Source organism: Cricetulus griseus, chromosome 9 (assembly GCF_003668045.3).
Source record: "Cricetulus griseus strain 17A/GY chromosome 9, alternate assembly CriGri-PICRH-1.0, whole genome shotgun sequence".
Taxonomy (NCBI): Eukaryota; Metazoa; Chordata; class Mammalia; order Rodentia; family Cricetidae; genus Cricetulus; species Cricetulus griseus.
Genome location: NC_048602.1, coordinates 1,017,737 through 1,038,871, shown reverse-complemented (window position 1 = coordinate 1,038,871; position 21,135 = coordinate 1,017,737). Strand labels below are relative to the sequence as shown.

Sequence of the window (21,135 nt, the reverse complement as noted above, 5' to 3'; positions counted from 1 at the left end):
ATCGTTTTTTTTTGTTGTTGTTTTTGCTTTTTTTTTTGTTTTCAACTTTTGGACCAAGATGACTTTCGGGCTGGAAAGGCCCCCAGCTCTCAGAGCTGGAGGGACACGGGGAGCATTTCTGAAGTCCCTTTCTCCCACCTGCATTGCTTGGGAGTTTTTGTTACTGGGTAACAGTGTAGCAGCCATGTTCAAGGGCTGGGGGATTTTTCTTTTTAATATATATATAGATATAGATATCTTTTAAAATTCTTTTAAATGTTCTATACACTAGCGAGGGGTTGTACATGATTCCCCCCCCCCTTGGAATGCAGTTAGCAAACTGGTGAGACCAGACGCGTGATTTGAAACTGTCGAGAGGGAGAGGAGCGTTGCAGAGGGCTCTGCTCAGTGGCCCTCCTCCTGGCCCTTGCTTCTCTCGTCTGTTAGCTCGGCAAAGCTCCCCGCCTTGACGGTTGCAGCCTCCTCAAAATTCCCAGAAGCCTCCGAGTCCACCCTGGAACGTTTGAACCTGCGGTCAGGATACTGGCTGTTGTCAAAAGGCATTCGGTGGACACAGAGGACGTGGGTCTTCAGGTTTCCTTTCTGCGAGGCACTGTAGGGACAGTAGTGACACTGGAAAGGCCTGTGACCTGTGTGGAAAGAAAGCGTCCAGTGAGCCATGTGTCACACCTCCTCGCCACCCCATCCCGAGCTCTAGGGCAAATAGCACCATCTCATCTCCATCCTCTCTCCATAGCGCTATCACAGCCACTTAGCAAACTTAAAACAAGAAGGCGTAACCCTCCCCTTCTGACCAGAAGAGGGAAGAGAAACCACTCGATACCTAGGAGCAGTTCTGTAAAAGGAACACTTTAGAACCAATGATATTATTATATAATGTTTACAGAACAAGAAACGAAGCAAACTGTCCCATGTTTTGTGTTTATTTATTGCATGTGTACATACATACATGTGTGCCCTCAGACACGTGCACACATGCCACAAAGCATGTTAGAAAGGCACTTGTGGGAGTCCCTTGTCTCCTTTCACCACACATGGGTTTCGGGGATCGAACTTAGGTACTCAGACTTGGCCGCAAGCACCCTCACTTCTGAGTTCTCTCATTTCACCTGTGGATGCTGAGGTCTGATTGCAGGTGGCGTATAACAATCTCATAGGAGGCTTTTCCCCCAACCACGTTGTTGGAAATGTAAAACCATTCTTTTTTTTTTTTTTTTTTTTTTGGATTTTCAAGACGGGGTTTCTCTGTGTAGCTTTGGAAACTGTCCTCAAACTCACAGAGATCCACCTGCCTCTGCCTCCCGAGTGCTGGGATTAAAGGCGTGCACCACCAATGCCCTGCAAAACCATTCTTAATTTAGCAATGTGTGCTAAAAAGAGAGAGAGAGAGAGAGCATACTTTGCTGACTGTAGATATACCCAAGCCCATTAAGTTTCTGTACTGTGTGTCCATACTCAAGGCTGAGGGTAAGGCTACTTCATACTGTTACTCATCATGGACTCTTTACTAACAGCAGACCAAGCCTGAGGAGTAAATTTGTTTGAAAGGTGAAGGAGATGGATGCCAAATAACCCTGATCTAGACAGAGCTGTAAGTAAGGACTGAGGAGCATGGCCTTTGAAATTGGAAGTGTCAGGACAGACAGCAGGGACCATACCATCAGATAATGGTCAATCTGAGCATCCAAACAGTGAGATTTCAGGCTGGAGAGGTGGCTCGGGGGGTTAAGAGCACTGGCTGCTTCTAGAGGACCCTAGCTCTGTTCCCAGCCTCTGAGCTGGGCAGTTCCCAACTACCTATAACTCTAACTCCATAGATTCCAGCACCCTCTGCTGGCCTCCTAGGGCACTGCACTTACATCACACACACACACACACACACACACACACACACACACACACACACACACTAAACCTTAAAAAAAATAATGGAGACTTGAGGAATGACCCCCAAAATGATAGTTTTCTAGAAAAGCTCCTGTTTAGGACAGCTGACAAATTCTTAAGTAGTTTTGGTCCTGAAAGTGTGATCTCTGCCATGTGTGTAACAGGTAACATGCCTCTGCCATCTTGTAAAGTCAGTGAAGCATTTGCTTTGGGAAGTGACAGTGAGCAAGTGCAGTCCCTCTGATGCCAGGAAGGTGTGGGTGTCCACTCCCCAAAGCTCGAGAGCTGCCACGCCCTGCATTGGAGAGAAGCCCAGCCTTGTTTGCTTACACAAGTGTAGATGGAGTTTCTGACTCCATCTACAGAAAAGTGAACCAGTTAATAAGGGGACCAATCATTTATTCCCCTGAATATCCAAACAGCAGAGTTGGGTTGCTTCCCTACTTCAATCACAGGAAAATCTATTCCCCAGAGCCAAACACCCGAAATTGCCTTTGCCTTTCTCTCATTTCTCTCTCCCTCCCTCTCTCTCTCTCTCTCTCTCTCTCTCTCTCTCTCTCTCTCTCTCTCCCTTTCTTTTCTTTTTCAGACAGGGACTCTGTGTAGCATGAGCTGGCCTTGAACCCCCAATTTTCCGGCTTCAGACTCCCGGAGCTGTGGTTCCAGCCAATAATCTGCTCTTGATTCTCTTGTCTGTTTTGTTCATCCAGTTCTCCCTCTATAGCTCAGGCAATCACTGAACTTTCCCTCCCCTGCCCCCGTCTCCTGAGGTCTTCGTCCTCCTGTACTAAACACACGGTGTCTGGTTTGACTCTTGCGTTTCTTTCTAAGTGGGCTTTTGCAGTGTGCTCTCCCCTTCCCTCATAGCCAAGGCTAGCTCTTCCTGCCTGAGGGGGGCTCTGTCTTCATCATGTAGAACCAGTTGTGGTATGAAGTTATGAAATAACCCTGGTCTGGACTGTGAGCATGGGTGTCCTCAGAAGCTCCCACATACAGCCACCTTCCAGCCCATCTTCCCTGTGCCAACAGCAGGAACACCAGTTTAACCCCAGCACTCAGGAGGCAGGGGAAAGTGGATCTCCGTGAGTTTGAAGCCAGCCTGATCTACAGGTTGAGTTCCAGGACAGCCTCCAAAGCTACAGAGAAACCCTGTCTCGAAAAGAAAAGAAAAGAAAAGAAAAGAAAAGAAAAGAAAAGAAAAGGAAAGGAAAGGAAAGGAAAGGAAAGGAAAGGAAAGAAAAGAAAAGAAAAGGAAGAGTATACCACTTGGAGATCCGTAGTTATTTCTTTTCCCCCTTTTTTGCTGGCTACCAGTCCCAAACGACTAGCCGGGACACTCATGGTTCAGCCCAAGGGGTTTCCACTCCCTTTCATCCCATCTGAGTCTCCAGGCTCCACCCCCTGTCTGACCCCACCCCTCCTGCAGGGACAAGATCCTTTTCACCTGAAATGGATCCCTGGGGAGAGGTTCCAGGTTCCAGGACTAGAGCCACAGCCTTTCAATATCCAGTGCCCAAAGGACTCGCTGTCTTCCTGTTTTGCCTGCCCTGGGTTTGAAAGAATTGCTACAAATCCTGGATAGAGTCTTTGCCGCTTTGTTTCTATGGATGTAGCAGTATAGGGCTTGCTTTTGTTTCTGTGGATGTTCGGGGCTTCAGGAGGTCAAGTTTCCCACCTGCAAAAGCAGTATGCAAACTCTCGGAAGTGGGGAAGAAACACAGAAGAGATTGCACTTGCCTTCTGCCCTTCCTAAGATGCTGCAGAGGAAGAATTCAGAGCACTGGCAGCAGAGACTGCACCACCAGCCTGATTCCTGCCTGCGTTTCTGCTGTCTGGTTCTACCCTCAGGGCTTGGCCACCTTCCCATGGAAACAGAGAAGGCCCTGAGTGGGAGATGTGAGACTAGGGCTTCTTCCTATTATTAGCATATATTAATTGCAAGAGCTAATTGATTTCACGATGAGATTCTCATATATGCATATCATGGACTTTGATCATACCCACTCACTATTAACCTCTCTTGTTCCCAACACATCCCGATGGCCACTGGTTCCCTCCCCACCCTCAAATACACTTCCATATTAAAGTGAGATGGATACTTCTGTAGATTCCTGTTTGTACAGGGGATGCAAATTTGGTCCTTGTCCTTCACCATGTAGAATTTTGGTACACTGAGGACTAAATCATGATGTTGCTATAGTTTGGATTTTATCTGAGTGTGTTCCCCAGGGGCTTGTACATTGTGAGCCTGGTAGCCAGCGTGGCAATGCTGAGAGGTGACAGAAGCTTTATGAGGCACAGTCATATGGAATTTGGTCTGCTCGCTGGGATGCTGTCCTTGGGAGGGATTATGGGATCATGGTCAGCTTTTGTGAGACTGAGTTATGACCTCCGAGTCTGAGTTCTTCTCATCTGCCACATGATTACCCTGTCATGGATATGTTCCTGCCATGATGCTGTCCGTCACGTTGTGTTATAGCTAGTGGCCTTTACAAGAGCCAAGCTAAAGCCAGCCCTGTGCTCTTAGATCTCCACAACTGTTAGCTAAGGAAACCTTGTTTCTTTAGATAGTGTTCAACCTCCAGAACTTTGTTAGAGCAAAGGAAATCAGACTCTGATAGACACCTGTCCTTGGGGAAATGACTGGAGAAGCCACAGAGTGTCCACTTCTCCTCCCTTGTTGGGACTCTAAATGGGGCAAAGCTGAGCATCAGTAAGGTACAGCAGATTTTGCACAAGCAATGAAAGTAACACTGAGACCCTAAAACTCAGTGACCCAACTCATGAAGTCATTGTCCCTGCATACACTCAAGGTATGCCCAGCTTTTGCTGAAAAATGACTCATGCTGTAAATGGAAAACTGTGGAGCAGGAGAAAGATCTGCTTAGCATTGGTGCCTGTTGACGCAGGAGCACTTGAAGATCCCCACAAAGAGTTCAGGGCCAGGGGCTGGGAGGTGGCTCAGCAGTTAAGAATGAGCACTGCTCTTGCAGAGTACCCAAGTTCAAGTCCCAGCTCCTTGTGCCCAGCAACTCACAACCACCTGTAATTCTAGCTCCAGGGGATCTGACCCCCTCTTCTGACTTTCACAGGCACTGTACTCACATATAATTAAAAATAAATGTTTAAATTAGAGAAAACACAGAATCCTTGGGGGGCAGGAGACAACAGGAAACTTCAGAAATGCTTCTCAGCCTCTAGGGTATGCTCATGTGTCCCCAAGGGGAGACGGCTCTATGGCAGTGTGCAGCTGAGGGCAACTCAAGTGGATGTGCCATAAAAGTCACCAATAGCTTTCTTATAATTAATGGTTATTACCTCGGCATGACAAGTTTGGGGATGGAAAGACTTCGAAAAATACAACAGCAATCTTAAAATGAAATGTTTGGCATCCCAGAAGGCAGCAGACCCATGGACAAACTGAGCAAACACAGACTCAGCTCATTGGTCAGGCTCTAGGACCTTATGGAGTCTGCCTCACTGGGATCATTTTTGTTCAACAGCCAAAGTCTCTCATTGTATCACCTATGAGCATTGCTAAAAAATCACTCTGTTTAGGGGTCCTGGTCTCCAATCTTTGGATGTTTCCCTTCCTGTAAACTCTGTCACCTCAGAGGCCATGCCATTTGAGCCTTGGCAAAATACACAGAGAGCCTTGACTATCACCTCAGTTTGCAAGGAGTGTCTTTTTGCATTGGCCAACTTGACACAAAAGCACTTTAGTTCACTTTCCCCACCAATCGATTTTTTAAATATTCATCGTGATTTGATCCTATGGTTACATTCTGAATCTTGATTTCTTGGTAGAGACAAAGATGATGAACGATTATTCTAGCAGATTCCAATACTTCCGTGGTCAAACCATTATTGGATTGGTTTGCTTTCTAACTTTGGTGAAATGGAATCTGTTTGTAAATGTATCTGGGGTTCTGAATGCATTTGTTTGAGAGGGATTTCTGAGCAGTTCTAGACTTGCAAGAGGTCTGTCTTTCTGTAGCATCGTAACTAGAAATTTAAAGACGCTCATGATAGCAGCTAAAGGTCCCAAAAACCTCACTCCATGGTTCTTTATACTCATTTCTGCACATTCGTCCTCAGAATTGAACTTCATGGGAATTTTGCCAAGAGCTCATAGTGTCTCCATTGTACAGATGAGGAAGTTAAGAGAGAGCCAACTTGAAAGGTTTGCATTCAGTTACCCAAATCTGTGCTAGGAGTCCCCTTGTTGTCTTCAGCTTTCAACTCCATACAAGCTAGAGTTGCTCAAGAAGAGAGGACCACAGTCTCGGAATTGCCTTCATCAGACTGGCTTGTGGGCATGTGAATTGATATGCTGCTGTCTGACCTGCTGTAGGTGGGCCCTTTCCTAGGTCTTAGTTGTATAAGAAATATTGTTGAGCCAGCCGGAGAGCGAATCAGAGCAGGTGACTTAAGAAGCCAATAAATGTTGGCCCCAAGTCAAAATCAAGTGTAAAGGTTAGCCTGTGGTGGTTAGATCCTTGAATCTCAAACAAAAGGTATCATTGCTAGAGACACTTCCAGACACTTCACCAATTTCTGAGCCAAGGCACAACTCGGCTTCTGTCCACCATCTGCCCCTTCGAAGCTCTTTAGATGGAACAGACTCGTGCGTGTTGATGTCTGTTGTATTTTGATTAATGAATGTCAGAAAAGAGTTCCAAACAAACCACAGTAAAGAACACGCCAGAACACATCACTTCATACATCACCACGGAATACGTCACTTTCTACATCCAGGTCCAATGGTTTGACAAAGGACGGGCTGAGAGGCACCAATCTGCGTGGGAGCTTTCCAATCCCTCACGGAGGCAGATGTAGAGTGAACAAATCTTCATACACAAATGAGGTGTCTTGTTGACAGAGGTGACGTTGGTTCAGGCCTCGGGGTGACAGAACAGTCCCTCAGCTGGGTACAGACTTCCATCTATACAAAGTGAGATAAAAGGACTGCCAAGCTTCCCCCACACCAGAGGCGGAGACCACAGATGGGCCAGTGATTCCAGGGTCCACAGGTGGCCACAGAGAGAAGACAGTGACTACCAGTCTCAGGGAGCAGAAAGTCCTTTAAAGCACAGTTGGGTCCAACAAACCTAAGCCTCAGACTAAGGGTCAGTTCCCACTAGACACACCATCTCCTCTGTTTGTCTCAGTGAGCAGCTCCCATGGTGGGAGCGGCCTGAGGTCGGGAATGAAATCCCAGGCTCCTTCCTTGGTGCTACACCTTCACTGTCTTCCTGATGCCTTCCCCATTGTTAGGTGTGGACAGACTTAGGTCTGGCAAAGAGCTTGCAGTCAGACTACCACTTCCCACCTTTGTGGCCTGTGGCTCACCAGATGAAGGGAGGGCCTCTCTATCTGACCTTGGCCCATGGCTTTGATCATCTCCCAGTTCTCTGGCCCCACACTCTTGAAAGTGAGACATCCCGTGTTCAGAGGAGCCGATGTCAGTGGGTGTGTTTCACTGGAATGGAGTTTGGCAAACATGGGTTGGGGCTTGCTGAGCACAGGACCCCTTGCTAGAAGGAACTCCAGAACACGGTAAGGCTGGAGAAAGCCTGAGTTCAAACAGCCTTGTGAAACAATGTGGTTTGCTGTAGGACCAGTAGGATTCCAATAAATCACCCAGGAGGCCATCTTTCCATCTTCCACCCCCAGCCCCACCATATAGGGTGTGTCTCTAGTTTCTGACTGTCCCTTGCTCCTTTTTCCCACAGGGTCTTTGTACAGCCCTTGCCCATTGTCCTGGTGTGGAGTTCTTCCTTTTCTGCCTTCAGCATAGCTACCTCTGCCGGGAGGCCATCTTGGAAGAAGATCTTGATTATCCCAAACCCACCATGGTGACGATGAGATCAGTAGATGAACAAGTAAAGCGGCCGTGGCTGCTCCTTTCCAAGAAGACTGGCAACCCCATGGGAACAGGGACCCTGGGGTTTCATGGGGCAGGACACCTCATGTGCTTGTTCTGATGACTGCTGTTAGTGATACGAGCGCCTCACAGGCATCAGTATCTCTCTAGCAGGGAAAGATAAGAATGAAGCTCACCAGGAGAGAATCAGAAAGGGAGGGGCACACAAGACCACTGAGGAAAGAGAGAGCCGCCTGAGGCCGGGCCTGGAGCAGGCAGTGGGTAAGTGGAGGATCCTAGAACAAGTGAAGACGGTTACTCAAGATGGGAGACGGGGCGGTGGTACGCTCACAGGCCGTGGGGACATCATCCCATGGGAGAAAGGAAGCGACCAGCCCTCCCTAGGACTTCAGCATCCCTGCAGGCTAAGACACCCCAGTCTTCATCTGCCCGAGCTGGAGCCCCACGCTGGAATGGCGCCAGATGGCCCCCTTGAACCACCCCCCCCCACCCTCCTCTCTGTACCTCTTGCTCTGAGGCCATCAACATTTCCCATCACTGCCATGTGAAAAGTAAGTACATCATACGTTAATTTGTATTGTCATGGCACCGTAGAGCCGTGGTAGAGAACACATTCATTTTTAATCCACTATGAATAATATATAAATATGTATACAGTGAGGAGGGGTCAAGATAGGTGAGGAGAAAGCGAGCAGTGCGTTGTTTATCACGAAAGTGGGGGAATGAGATATTTTTCTTACTTGCTACGATGGAAATAGCTATTCTTTCCCTGCACCTAAGGGGGAGAGGAAAATGCCTGCCCTTGAGGGGCCGTCCATTCGTTACAGCTCAGCAATGGAGGCAGCTCCCCAGAAAGCCGGGGCTGGGTGCTCCCACGCCTTCTGAGCCGATGGCTTCTCCGGATGTGGGGCAGAGGATGAGAGTGGGTGCGGGGTGGGTGAGTGGGTGATCAGCCCTTGGCATCTAATGACGAACACTCTTCAGAGCATGCTCAAAGCAGCCACCTTCATTGGTCCTTACACTGGCAGCAGGAGGTAGGGTTAGCTGCAAGACGGCTTCCACTTCCACAGTTATGGCAGCCTGAGCCAAAGAGAGTTGGGGTCAAGTTGATGCTAAATGTGTACACATCTCTCTGACCACTCTGGACACCGCCTGCAAGCCGGTTTTCCAGAGGATTGTCCACAAAGATATTCCAGGAGGTGGTCTGGAGAAACAAGGAAAGTGTGTAGGTGTGTGTGTGTGTGTGTGTGTGTGTGTGTGTGTGTGTGTGAGAGAGAGAGAGAGAGAGAGAGAGAGACAGAGACAGAGAGACAGAGAGACAGAGACAGAGAGACAGAGACAGAGACACACACACACACACAGAGGCCATACTTGCATGGACTCAGGTCCCATAAAATTTCCAGAAGGGCATCAAATCCTTGCACTGAGCCCCTGGGACACCATTGGACTATGGGCTTAGGAGGTACATTCTTTCCTCAGTGTGACAGTTGGTCTTGGGTGCCAGCTTGACAGACTGAGAGACATGAAGATGAGCAAGCATGCCTCTGGACATGTCTTTGAAGGCATTTCCAAATGCAATTAGGTCGTGAGTTGTCATGTTAATCCGTGGTTGGATCCACTGATAGACCCTAATTTGACTAGACTGTGGGAAGCTAGTGCAACAGAGGAGGGTGGGGCTTCCTAGGAGGAAGTTGGTCATGGGTGTGTGTCCTCAGGGACATGCCTATCCCATTCTGTGACTGCCCCACTCTGATGGGGAATGTACTGTTTATGTTTATCTTATTGATTGTTAAATAAAATACTGTTTGGCCAATGAGACAGCAAGTTAGATGGGACTAGGAGTCAAAGAGGATTCTGGGAAATGTAGTAGAGAAGAGGCATTCCAGGCAGGAAGTGACATAGCAAGGAGACTCATATTTAAGAAAAGGAAACAGGAAGGGCCCCTTTTTCCCCTTCTCCTGCTCCAGCGGCGGGATGTGATCCACTGGCAAGGAGGGACGCCAATAAGGTGTCCGATAAGGTAAGTCTTATAAAATATATAGATTTATGATAATTAAGACTGAGCTAACAGATGAGGAATCCTAGTCATTGACCAAGCAGCTTTGAACCTAATACAAGTCTCTCTGTGTATTCATTTGGGCCCTAACTCAGGCGGGCGGCTGGCGTAAAGTGCACATGTGGAGGTGGGGCTCGGCGGCTTATGGTGGAAAGATTTATCGTAACACCACTCTGTTTCCTGTCTACCATGAGGTGAATACCTGAGCTCTAGGATGCATTCCCACAGTGAGCTAAAATACACCATTCTTCCTTTACGTTCTCTTGGGGACTCTGGTCACAGCTACAGACGAGGAAGAGCATCCACAGCAGTTGGCTCCAAGACGGCCTCCAGTCTGCGGAGGTGTAGCCTATGTGTAAAATAGCAGCATTGACAGGGCACCTACTCATGACACCTCATCTTTCCTCCTTTCTTTCTCTCTCTCTACCTCTCTTTTCTATTGTTGTTGCTGAGACAGGGTCTCCCTATATGGCCCAGAATGGCTTTGAGCCTATGGCAATCCTCCTGTCTCATGCTCTCAGTAACTGGGATTATAAGCATGTACCACTACACCTCACTTGTGGATACTTCTAATCATGTCTACACTATTAAAATGCTAAGAGACCGTAAGAGCACCTATGGCTCTTACACCCATAGATTGTGGCTCACAACCACCTATAACGCCAAATTCAAAGGCTCTGTTGCCCTCTTCTGGCCTCCAAGGGCACTGTACTAATGTCCACAGCCACACAGAGACACACATACACACACAGTAAAAATAAAACAAGTATTTAAGAAATAATGGATGTAATCGGGGTAGCGTATGAATGGCTGTCACAGTAGGATTTGTAGGACGTGGCAGGAGACACCTGTACTGAATGTTTAGCACAGACAGACCAGCAAAGGTCTCACTACACAGTAATACATGAAACTCCAGGTGGACAACGGTACTCAAGAGAGGCTGGAAGAGCAGGAGAGTCGGACGGTGTCCACATGTCACTGCATTCACGTGTGTCCTTCCTGGTGCTCAGTGTGTAATTCAAAACACGTTTTGGGTTGTGAAACTCGCCAGAATTTTCCCCACCATGTTCAGTGCGTGTGTCGCTAGCAGATCTGAACATCCGAATAACTACCGTTCCATCCTGCGCTCGCATCAGGGTGTCGTCTCCTAAAGAGAGCCGGGATGGGGTGGAGACAAGCCCTTCACAGCGCTCCGCACACCAGGGTGGAAGGCTTGGACAGAGCTGTCTCCTGTTAACTAAGAGGACTCGTGACAACACACAACACAACCGCAGCCCTCCACTGCATCTAAGCCAAAGACCATTGGGCTCCACAAAAGACATTTTTGCACGATGCATACTAACAGGTAAGAAAACAGCCTTACCTACAGGGCCAACTAGGATATGTTAGAAATTCAGTCCCTGGAGGCATAGTTGCCTGTGTTTGGGAGAAATCCACAGGGCAGGACACGAACCGCAAGTTCAGGGACCGGTCTGGCCTTTGAGGTGGTAGTCTGGTTTCACCGCGGTGCCCTGGGGTCCCCATGCCTGCATACTTCTCTATCTAAGCTCGCAGCTGTGGAGCTAACACTGTTGGGTACTGGGATCCTAGTCTAGATCCCTTCAAACATTCTCATTCCAGGTTCAGGGCCAGTGGGGCTGAGGCTCTTAACTTACACAGACAGGGTCCTCCAAGAAGAGCTGCTTCCTTGGTTGCAAATTTTCCCCCTAATTCTGAGTAGGAAAGATTGTTCTAATCAGGTATGTAATTCATGTTTTCCATTTTCAAAAAGAAAATATTCTTCCATCTAATCAAAGACACTAAAAAAAAAACCTTTGGAATAGTGCAAATAATTTCAGGTTTTAAATTCCATGTGATATGGGTTTTAATTTGAAAGGCTATTCAAACGCATCTTCATCTTAAAAGTGGGGTCTGATCCAGGTCGTAACACATTGGCAACCTCACTGTGAAATCATGTGCAGCTTAATACATAGATTATGGGTGTGTTTTATACAGTATCCCTGAATGTATGTAGTCTCTCAGATCCCCACACATCTTCTACGGTGTTTAGCAACCAAGAGGGTACAGAAGGATGGAAACTCATTTCTAATGGCATTCTAAAAAACAAAACAAAACAAAACAAAAAGTGTGTGAGAGACAGACAGAGACGGGGTGGGAGGGTGGGGGAGGGGAGGGGGAGATGGAGAGGGGAAGGAGGGAGAGACAGAGGTGGGGAGAGGGACAGTAGTTACTTTTCTTGATGCTGTGACAGAATACTTGAGTGAAATATCTTAAAGGAAGGAAGGTTAAGCATATGGTCCATCAGAGTGCAGAAGGAGGTGGGAACATGTTGCCATGGTTTCACACATCTTGGGGCATCAGGAAGCAAAGAGAGCTAGCTCCCACCAAAACCAGAAGGGAGTATTGCTTCAAGGCCCGCCCCTAGAAACCCACTCTGTGGGAAGGTCCCAGCCCCAAAAGTTCCCCAATTTTCCAAAATCACAGCACAATCTGTGTGCCCCAAGGTCAAACAGGGCCCTGTTGGGAACCACTGCAGAGCCCCGTGGTAACAAGCCCTTTGCAGAAGTGGTGGTTCTACAAGGAGTAGGGAATATGCAAGATGATCCCAGAACACTTTGTGCTGTGAAATAAATTGTTGCTTTTTCAAGCCTCCATTAAAAGGTGCGTGAGGGCATCTCAGAACAGCATGCAGCCAGACAGGAGCCCCGAAGGCTCAAACACGGAACATTTTCAACAACAAAGTAAATAATATCGCACCAGATCATAGCCTAATGTATAAAATAAATATCCACAAGTCACACTGACATAAATGATTGAATCAGTAAATATGTATGGAAGGATCTGCAAATGCATATCGCAAATAACTCATGTAGACATTGACTACTGATCGAGACAGAGGCACAGTCCCATCCAGAAGTCTGGGGCATCTCGCATGTAGAGGGGGGCAGTGTTACTTGCCAGTGCAGAAATCTAACTAAGCACTACCTTAGCCAGGTGCTCAAGGTCACAGTGGCAGGCATCCTTGATTTGGGAAGAGAAGGACATTTTGGCTTTGTCATCTTTCTTCCCCAAACCCAGAGCTCCAGTCTTAACATGAGAAATTACAGTCGAGGGACATTTTACAAAGCACTCCTCAGGACAGCCAAGGTGATTCCAAGCAGAAGATCCTGAGACCTCCCAGCTAGGGAGAGCGGAGGACACAACGATACTCTTGCAATGTGGCCTCTGGAATGAGAGCTTGGAACAGAGTGTGGACATTAAATAAAATCTAAGACAATCTGAGTAAAACATGGGCTGACTTAATAGCGGTGTATCAATATTAGTCCATTGCTTGTGATGGGTGTCTAAGTGTTCAGGATAGAGGGGACCATGCACCTCCTCAATACCTGTGCTCTAAGTGTGTACTAAAGTGAAAGGCTTCTTTCCAAAGTGTCTTACATACCATCTAACAACTAAGCTGATGACGAAACCAATAGCTGATATTGGATAACAGAAAAATCCCAACACCTAACTTCAGGCAAAGACCACAGCTAAAAGTACGGTCCTGGTGTAAGACCCCGGCAGGTAGGGCTGACAGAGATGGCTCAGTGGTTGAGAGTGTTATCTGGTCTTGCAGAGAATATGGGTTAGGTTTCCAGCACCTATATCAGATGACTCAAGACCACCAATTCAAGGGGACCTGATACTCCCTGGTCCCCAGGGACACCTGCATGTACATATATACTCAGACACAAGCACATACAAATAAAAGGAACAAATATAAGATAATGGGCCTACAACTTTTCCTGTTAACACAAACTTCAGGAAAGATCTGCCACCAAGGGTCAGAGGAGGTATCAGTCTTAAGGGCCTGAAAAATGGGCAGAGTCCCTCTAAAGCCCTATGTACTGAATTAAAGTGGCTAATAGTGGAGGCTCTGAAGTCATCACCAGACCTTCTCTGTCTGGGGCTGTGTGTGCCTTTGGGAAGCTACTTCATCCCTCTGAGTCTCAGCTCTCTCATCTGTAAAACTGGGCATTGCAAGACGGATAAAAGATCAAACACAAGTTGGTTTGTATCTGGTTGAATTGAGAGAAATTCTATAGAATATTTAATGTGTGGCTCATAAGAAGAGTCACATAAATCTTAATTGGTCATCAGGATATCAAAACATGTCCTCTCTAACCTGTCCCTGGATGATGGGGACTCTCAGAGCCGAGAGTCGGTTGTGTGGTCCAAGCTGAACCTACCAGGCCATCTCCCTTGTAGTTTTGGGTTCAGGCTGGGAAGAAAGGCGTACATATGGCTGGACACCAACAGGAGAATCTGCAGGGGAGGGTCTCTGGCTGTTGGGGGCTTTGCCAGGCACAGTCTCCAGGAGTCCGACCCACCTTACCCACCTGGAAAGCAACCCTGGACACCACCCTCCCCTGTTCCTTCACACTCTCTGTTCCTTGCTTCCTTCCCAGGAGTTTCAACTTCACTACCACGCCCAGACCACTCCCTGTGGTTCCAAGTCCCACCACATTTATTTGTTTGCCTCAGGCAGCCATGGTCTGTGGAGCCACCAGCCTGCCTGGGTGGTCAGCCGGCCGGCGGCATGCTCTCCACAGCCACTATTGATCTGGGATCTTGAATCATCCCCAGATTTTATGAAAGCATTTACGTTTATCATTAAATAACCTTCAAGGGGTCGATGAACTTGCTTTCATTTTTTTTTGAAGATTTTCAGATGTGTAATATAATAATACTCTAATGAGACTCGGGGTTTGTCTCTGGGCAAGCGCGTTTAACATGGAAAGAAATGTTAAGAAGGAGACATCAGCCTCAGGGTGAGGGGCACCCCAGGAGTGGGGGCAGCTGACCTCATCTGGAAGGACACTCTGCTGTCTTTAGCATGTGGGGGTGTGGACACTCAGCTAAGCACTTCTGAGGTTCACAGCCTTAGGATCAGGTGCTTTGACTCCAACACGGCTGTCCTAGTGGTTTTATACTTTTAATTCATTGGTTTTCAAATATTAAACAAAAAAAAGGAGGTAAAAAATGAGAGAGGCTCTGAATTCTGACCTCAGCAGCTGTGACACCTGTTAGTCTTACCCAAGTCATCCTGCCTTATGGATGCTGAGCTAACACAGATATCTGAGCCCTAGGCAAATAGAAGGAGTTGCAGAGAGATGCTCACAGCCAGCTCCTCCCTGGGTAAGCTTTCCTGAAAGACCATCAGGACCACAGGGCCAGCAGACTCCTTCAGAGCAACAGTGAGACCTCTCAGCCATACCACAGCCATAAAAGGGTGCACCTCCGTGTACCCCTCCTCCCAGCCTTTCATAGATCTCTATTTCCCACCGAGGCAGCTTGCCCCTTTTGCCTGGCTGCCTAATTTACAATGCCTTCCTGACCAAATCACACTGTATTAGAAATGCATCCCCGCTGGCCCTAGGACCATCGACAAACCTGTCACAATTCCATCTCCCCCTTATAACCCATGAGCCCCTCTTTCTTGTCAAAGGCATGAAAGGGAACCTGGTTATATCCTGCTTACAGGAACAACTCCAACTGCCCTCTTTATCCAGCCTCTACTGTGAGCAGAGCCAGGGAAGGGTTCCAGCCTCCTCCAGGTGAATGATCCCCTTTGCCCAGGCTTTTTTTTCTCCCCTTTAAGGATTTGGGGACAGCCTGGTGGGGTGAAAAAAAAGGGGCCCAGACAAGGCAGCTGACCTTGGACAGTCTCTTCTCGGCTTCTGGTCTTGTAGGGAGCTCACAAACCCCACCTTGCTCTCCTCTACTTCCCTGCCCCTACCTCCACATCCTAACCGGCTTCTTTCTTCCTCAAAGGCTGCCTCTCCTAATGGCTGGCCCCACAGAGCCATCACTGCAGGCTAGCCTTGGAGTCTGTCCTATCCCAGTAGTCCTGCCTGTTTTGTTAGTTTTCCTCTCTGGGAAAGACCCAGTGAACTGTGACTGGCTCACCTCTGTCCCCATGGTTTTCCAGTCTCATGGATAGCACCCAAGGTCTTGGTCAAGTTCAAGCGTACTGTGCTCATCGGTGGGGGCTGGGGAGTGTGGGGGACTTTCTGATGTCCTAACCTGTGCCCCACAGCCCAGAAAGCTGCCCCACACAGTGACCACATGGCAGCACCACGTGGTCTCACCACGACTACAAAATCACTGGAGCTCACCCCCATATACACATTAAAATTTTTTTTTATGTCCCAAGACTATTTTTCAAAAGTTCTAGTGAGCTACCTATGTTTAAAAACAAACAAACAAAAGAGATTTCACCTGAAAACATGGTTTTGCAGATTCCCTTAAGAAGTCACAAAGTTGGGCAAGGGTTCCAGGAGGCAGTGAATAGCACCTGCTCCCACACCCTCTCACCTATGGCACAGGGCAACTTGTGGGTGCCCATTTAGGCTCTGTGGGCATCGGGGTCTCAGCCTCAGCTTTACAGGGCCCTGTGTGCAAGCCCAGCCTTACCTTACAGTGAGCGGACAGAAGGGGTGAGGGTTTTAGATCCTTGGCTGCACCAGATGGGCCTGCATTCCTGTACACACCCAGGGAAATAAGCAAGTGGGTGGTCTCGGCCTGCTCCCGGCTTCCTGTTTTCCATTGTGTCGCTGAAAATGAACACAGCAGCCCTTCCTTGTACTTTCTGTTTGGTGGCAGAAGTTTAAATACGGGGGAGAGTGGGCACCGAAATGGTAACATGGCTTATGCCGGGGGTATGTTGTGTATGGCATCCCATTCAAAAGACGTGGGGTCAGAGGGAGGGGACAGCCCTAAAAGAGTGAATAAAATGCCAGTGCACAGCAGTTGGTATCCAAGGTTATCTATGAGACTTCGCCTCCTACACACTCTTCCATCAAAACACTGGTGTGTTTCCTGCAGGCTGGGGGGTCCCTGCAGATGGCATGCCTCTAAAAACGGGAGCAGAAACAGTCACATCCTGTCAGGTGCAGTGCCATTCTAGATACTAAGGCAAGAGAGTATGAGAGTCACAAATGCCTCTTTCTGTAAAGGCAATCGGTGCCTGCCGGCCACCTACACCCAGAGCCGTGTGCATGGGATACACTGAACACAGCATCATCTTAGCATGCCCAGTTTCCTACAACTAATTCTGCAACAATAGGAAATGACGAAGGAAAAAAGAAACATAAACTTTCAGCTTCCCGGAGGACTGCCACTATTGTCGTGGCATGCCCCCAAATTAAACAAACAAATAAACAAACAAACAAACAAATAAATAGTGCCCGCAAGAGAGGTAGCTATTTTTTTCTCTCTCTCTCTTTCTCTTTCATGGAGTCACAAAAGAAATGTGCTTCCTTTCTTCTCTTTTCTTCCCCCTAATAAAAGGCTCTTTCTAAAAATCAAAGGTGTCAGGCTTTGCTCTCTCTTGCTGGCATGATCCAGAAGATGGCTGAGGAATGACAGATGTCGGCATCCAGCTGCAATGAAGCATGCAAAAGTTTCTCTCTAATCCACTTATTTCTCTGTAGTCACGTAAACCAAAACAAATGGGCAGGGCTTTACATTAGGGCGGGGGAAGGGACCCAAAGCCACCGCAGTAGGACTCCCGTTGCATAATGCAGTCTCCACGCCATCTTGCTATGATTTTTCCCTCTGCAGAGGAAAAAAAAAAAAAAAGCACCCTGTAGTGCGAAAGGGTCTCTCAACACAGAGAACCCAGAGGGGCAGCTCCCATGTCCCTTTGTCCCATGGAGGACGATATTTCCCAAAGAGGGAAGTTGCAAGAGGGGAATAGGGGTGTCGTTAGCACAGAGAGGCCACAGAACAAGCAAGCACCCATATGCAAGTGTACACAAGCACCTATGATTCACACACACACACACACACACACACACACACACACACACCACACACCAACACCCTGCTAAACTAACACGATCAGTTTAATCACCAGCACCGTCGCTTTCAACTACTTGAATAAATCCAGGGGAATTATAAACGAAGCCCGCGTGTAATTAAAGTGAGGGTTGTTAGACTCTTCATTTAATAAAACACTTGAAAAGAAAAGCCCTGGTAGGTCCCTCAATGCCAGGGGAAGCAGGAGAGGAGGGGCGCGGGCGGGCATAGGCATGAGAGGCCAGCGTCTTTTAGCGTGTAGCTGTGGCCACCTTGTGAACCCAATCCCCTTTCAATCTTGTAAGGAACTGGGAGGGCGAGGATCAGGAGTCTGGGGCTCTGTCACCGCCAGCAGTTACAACAGCTGCGAAGCGCTCGCTCGCTCTTTCAGTGCAAGCGGCGAGGAGAGAAGTGACTGATTTCGCCCATGGCAGAATGGCGTTCCGTTTCTGGCCCTTCAGGCAAAAACAGTAAAAGAAAATTCGAGATTTCCCCCCCTTAAACTTCCCACAACAACCTCAGCAGAACCACATGACTCGCCTTCTACAATCTTCCCTGGTGTGTTCACTGCTACTTTGGCAGGGACTCAGAATTACTGTTACATAAATTCCATCTGATGCCAGAGCGACCATCTGTGAGTGTAGCTGCTTCACCTACGTCTGCCTGCAAAGCCACTCTCCCCGAGACAAGGGAGAAGGGGGAAAAGAATTTGATTAATTTGCAGAATGCTTGTGATTTGCTCATATATTATTATAACTCCTCATCAGCACATGACAAATCCCCAGCCCTGGGTGCAGGCACCCGTTTGATTCCAGCAGTTTCTTGCGTCGACACCTGACAGACTGCAGAGCTCCTAATGACTTTCAGATGCTTACAAACAGTAATTCTATCTTCAGAATAAAAAAAGAAGAAAAAATCCGTAGGAAGAAAAGAGGAGTGAACTCCATCCTCTGGTTCATTTCCTTCCTGGGTATCAACATGATTTAACCGTGAGGGCGGCCTAAACTCCTAGAAGGGGCCCTCCCAGGCCCAGCCATGGCCATGGCCACGCTGCCTGTGGAGACAAAGACCCCCAGATTCCCGATGGCAAACCCGCAGAGGCCACACTCCTGTGATGCCAAGGCTAAGAGAGGGTGTTCTCTTCCTCTCTCCCTCCCTCCCTCTCTCCATCCATCCCTCCTTCTGTATTTCAGAGTCCTGTTCATTTCATTCACTTTCAATACCCTGCTCTTCTCTGGGTCTCTACACATACATCTGTGTGCTGGCTGCAGTTTGGTTCCCAGATTCCCCCCTCCCCCCTTCTTTGCTTTTAAAACTCTGATTACGCCTCCAAAGCCCTGCCTCTGTGCTTGATTGCCTGTTTTAGATTAGAGATTTTTAGCCAGGAGACAAAGACTTCCGAACGCACATTAGTCCTGCGTATGAGGACCCACAGAAGGAAAAGCGATAAAACGCAATGTGCCATCTGTCCACAAACAATAACCTGTGTGTTTGGAGGCTCACAAATTACTTAGCACAGAACCTTCCCAAATTACAGAGCCTTGAGACAGAGCAGAGTTGTGAGTGAGACCCCCTTTGATGTCCTTTGGTATTCCCCCCCACCTCATGCTGGCCCCCAAATTGATTGCTAACAGTTGAGGAATGTCTCAGTGACAAGTAGAATTTTATTATCTGCATCTTCCTGGTTACATTTGGCCTGGGACCCCAGCAGGCGTGGCTCCCCCCAGCCACAGCTGCTTGGGACAATGGGCCCAGATGCAGTCTGTCTCCTTGCTTGTGGTATGAGGGTGGAGTGCAGGGGGTAGTCTCCTGAGCCAGTCGGTTGCCACTTGATCCAGAAAGATCCCCACAAACTCTGCCTCCTGATCAGCTAGGCTCTGCTCTGGAAGAATACTCAGGGTTTTGTTGGTGACACTGGTAGTGGCTACAAATTGGCCTCCTCCCCTCCTCTGGCCTGACTCTAAGAACCGACCTCACAGGCCCGCAGGTCATCAACGACTCCTAATGGTTAGCCAGTGTCTGTGGTTCAGCTAGAAAATGCCTTGTGAAATGAATTAGTGAAATGGAAGGCAAAGAAGGAGCATGTGCCTGCCCAGAAGGGGGAGGATTTCTGTTGGCGGCTGGCTCCCGGGTTAACGGGCACTCGATGCCTTTTGTTTGTAAGACGGACACAGCAGCTGCCTTGGTGCCAAGATTCTGCCACAGTCACAACTAACCTGGCCCAGCCCTGGAGGGTCCCTCCCGTGACAAAAATTTCCCAGTTCCTGGTAGTTGAAACCAAGGTTCCAAGAGAACCCACTGTGTGTAGTGGGGAAGCAACCATGTGACAGCTGACTTCTGAGACAAGGCACTGACCCCGAACCACCAATGAACGCCCGGGTCTCGCCTTAAGAATGAGACCTGAAGGCAGCAGGGGAGATTTGTGGCATCCAGTGAGAAACACCCCGTGGTTTCTGGAAACAACCAGACAAGGGTGAACAATGAGAATGGAAGCATGAATGTCTTCACAGAGTTTCAAAATAGGCACATCATTTCAACACAAGCACACACAGACCCCACACACAGAGAGAGACATACACACACACACACACACACACACAGAGAGAGAGAGAGAGAGAGAGAGAGAGCCTGAATATGAACTCCATGAAGCCTCATTCTCAAACTTATTGCAAGCTTTAGTGTCCATATTCAAGATCCAAGGTCTACCCTAGACAGGGAGACTTCTATTCTAGACAGGAACATATGTCACACAATCCTCCAACAAAGCCAGGCACCCAGTAGGTGGCAGTGGACAGATAGATAACCTATTTCAGGAGTCTTGGAGGTTCAGTGACCTGAGAATGAACTTGTTTTCATGATACACTCTCAAACCTGGTCAATAAAGACAAACTACTTCGGTTCGGCTAGAACACACTGGGGTGGGAGATGCTTGCATTTTAAGAAATAGATATTTATTCATTCGTTCACTCACTCATTCATTCATTTAAATACATGATGCCAGATGTCAAACATCTCCATATCCCAGTGACTTCTCGTTCCAACAATGAAATCGGTTGTGTGTTTTGCAGTCTCAGATCACAGGAAAGGAGGACACTCTGTTTTTCTATTTTTCTCTTCTGCCTTTGGCCATGGCCAGGGTCATTGTCTTCACATGCATGTGAATCCAGTTTTCTAATTCCACATGTAACACAGAGGATTGGAGAATGGCCTCTCGTCTCTGCTGTTTGTCTGTCTGTAATCTAGCTAGCCTGGAACCCACTATGCATCTCCGGATGCTTTGAAGTCTCATCCTCCTGCCTCAGCCTCCTCCATTTTGAGATAAAAGGAGTGTACCAGCATATGTTGCTTAGATTTTTATTATCTGACTTTTTTTACATAGATCTCACTATACCGCCAGGGCTACCCTCCGGTGATCCTCCTGCCTCGGCCTCCTGAGTGCTGGGGATATTAGGTAGGAGCCTCC

General features: G+C 48.0%; 1 protein-coding gene across 1 annotated transcript in view; it reads right to left on the bottom strand.

The window, feature by feature from the left end:
• Window positions 1-384: 384 nt before the first annotated feature.
• The window catches only part of LOC113837174 (zinc finger protein 536), a 251,204-nt gene continuing 230,453 nt past the window's right edge, over window positions 385-21,135 (bottom strand). Inside the window, exon 4 of the mRNA XM_035449240.1 lies at window positions 385-629. Coding sequence (XP_035305131.1) covers window positions 385-629 — 245 coding nt within the window. The remainder of the gene's footprint in view (window positions 630-21,135) is intronic.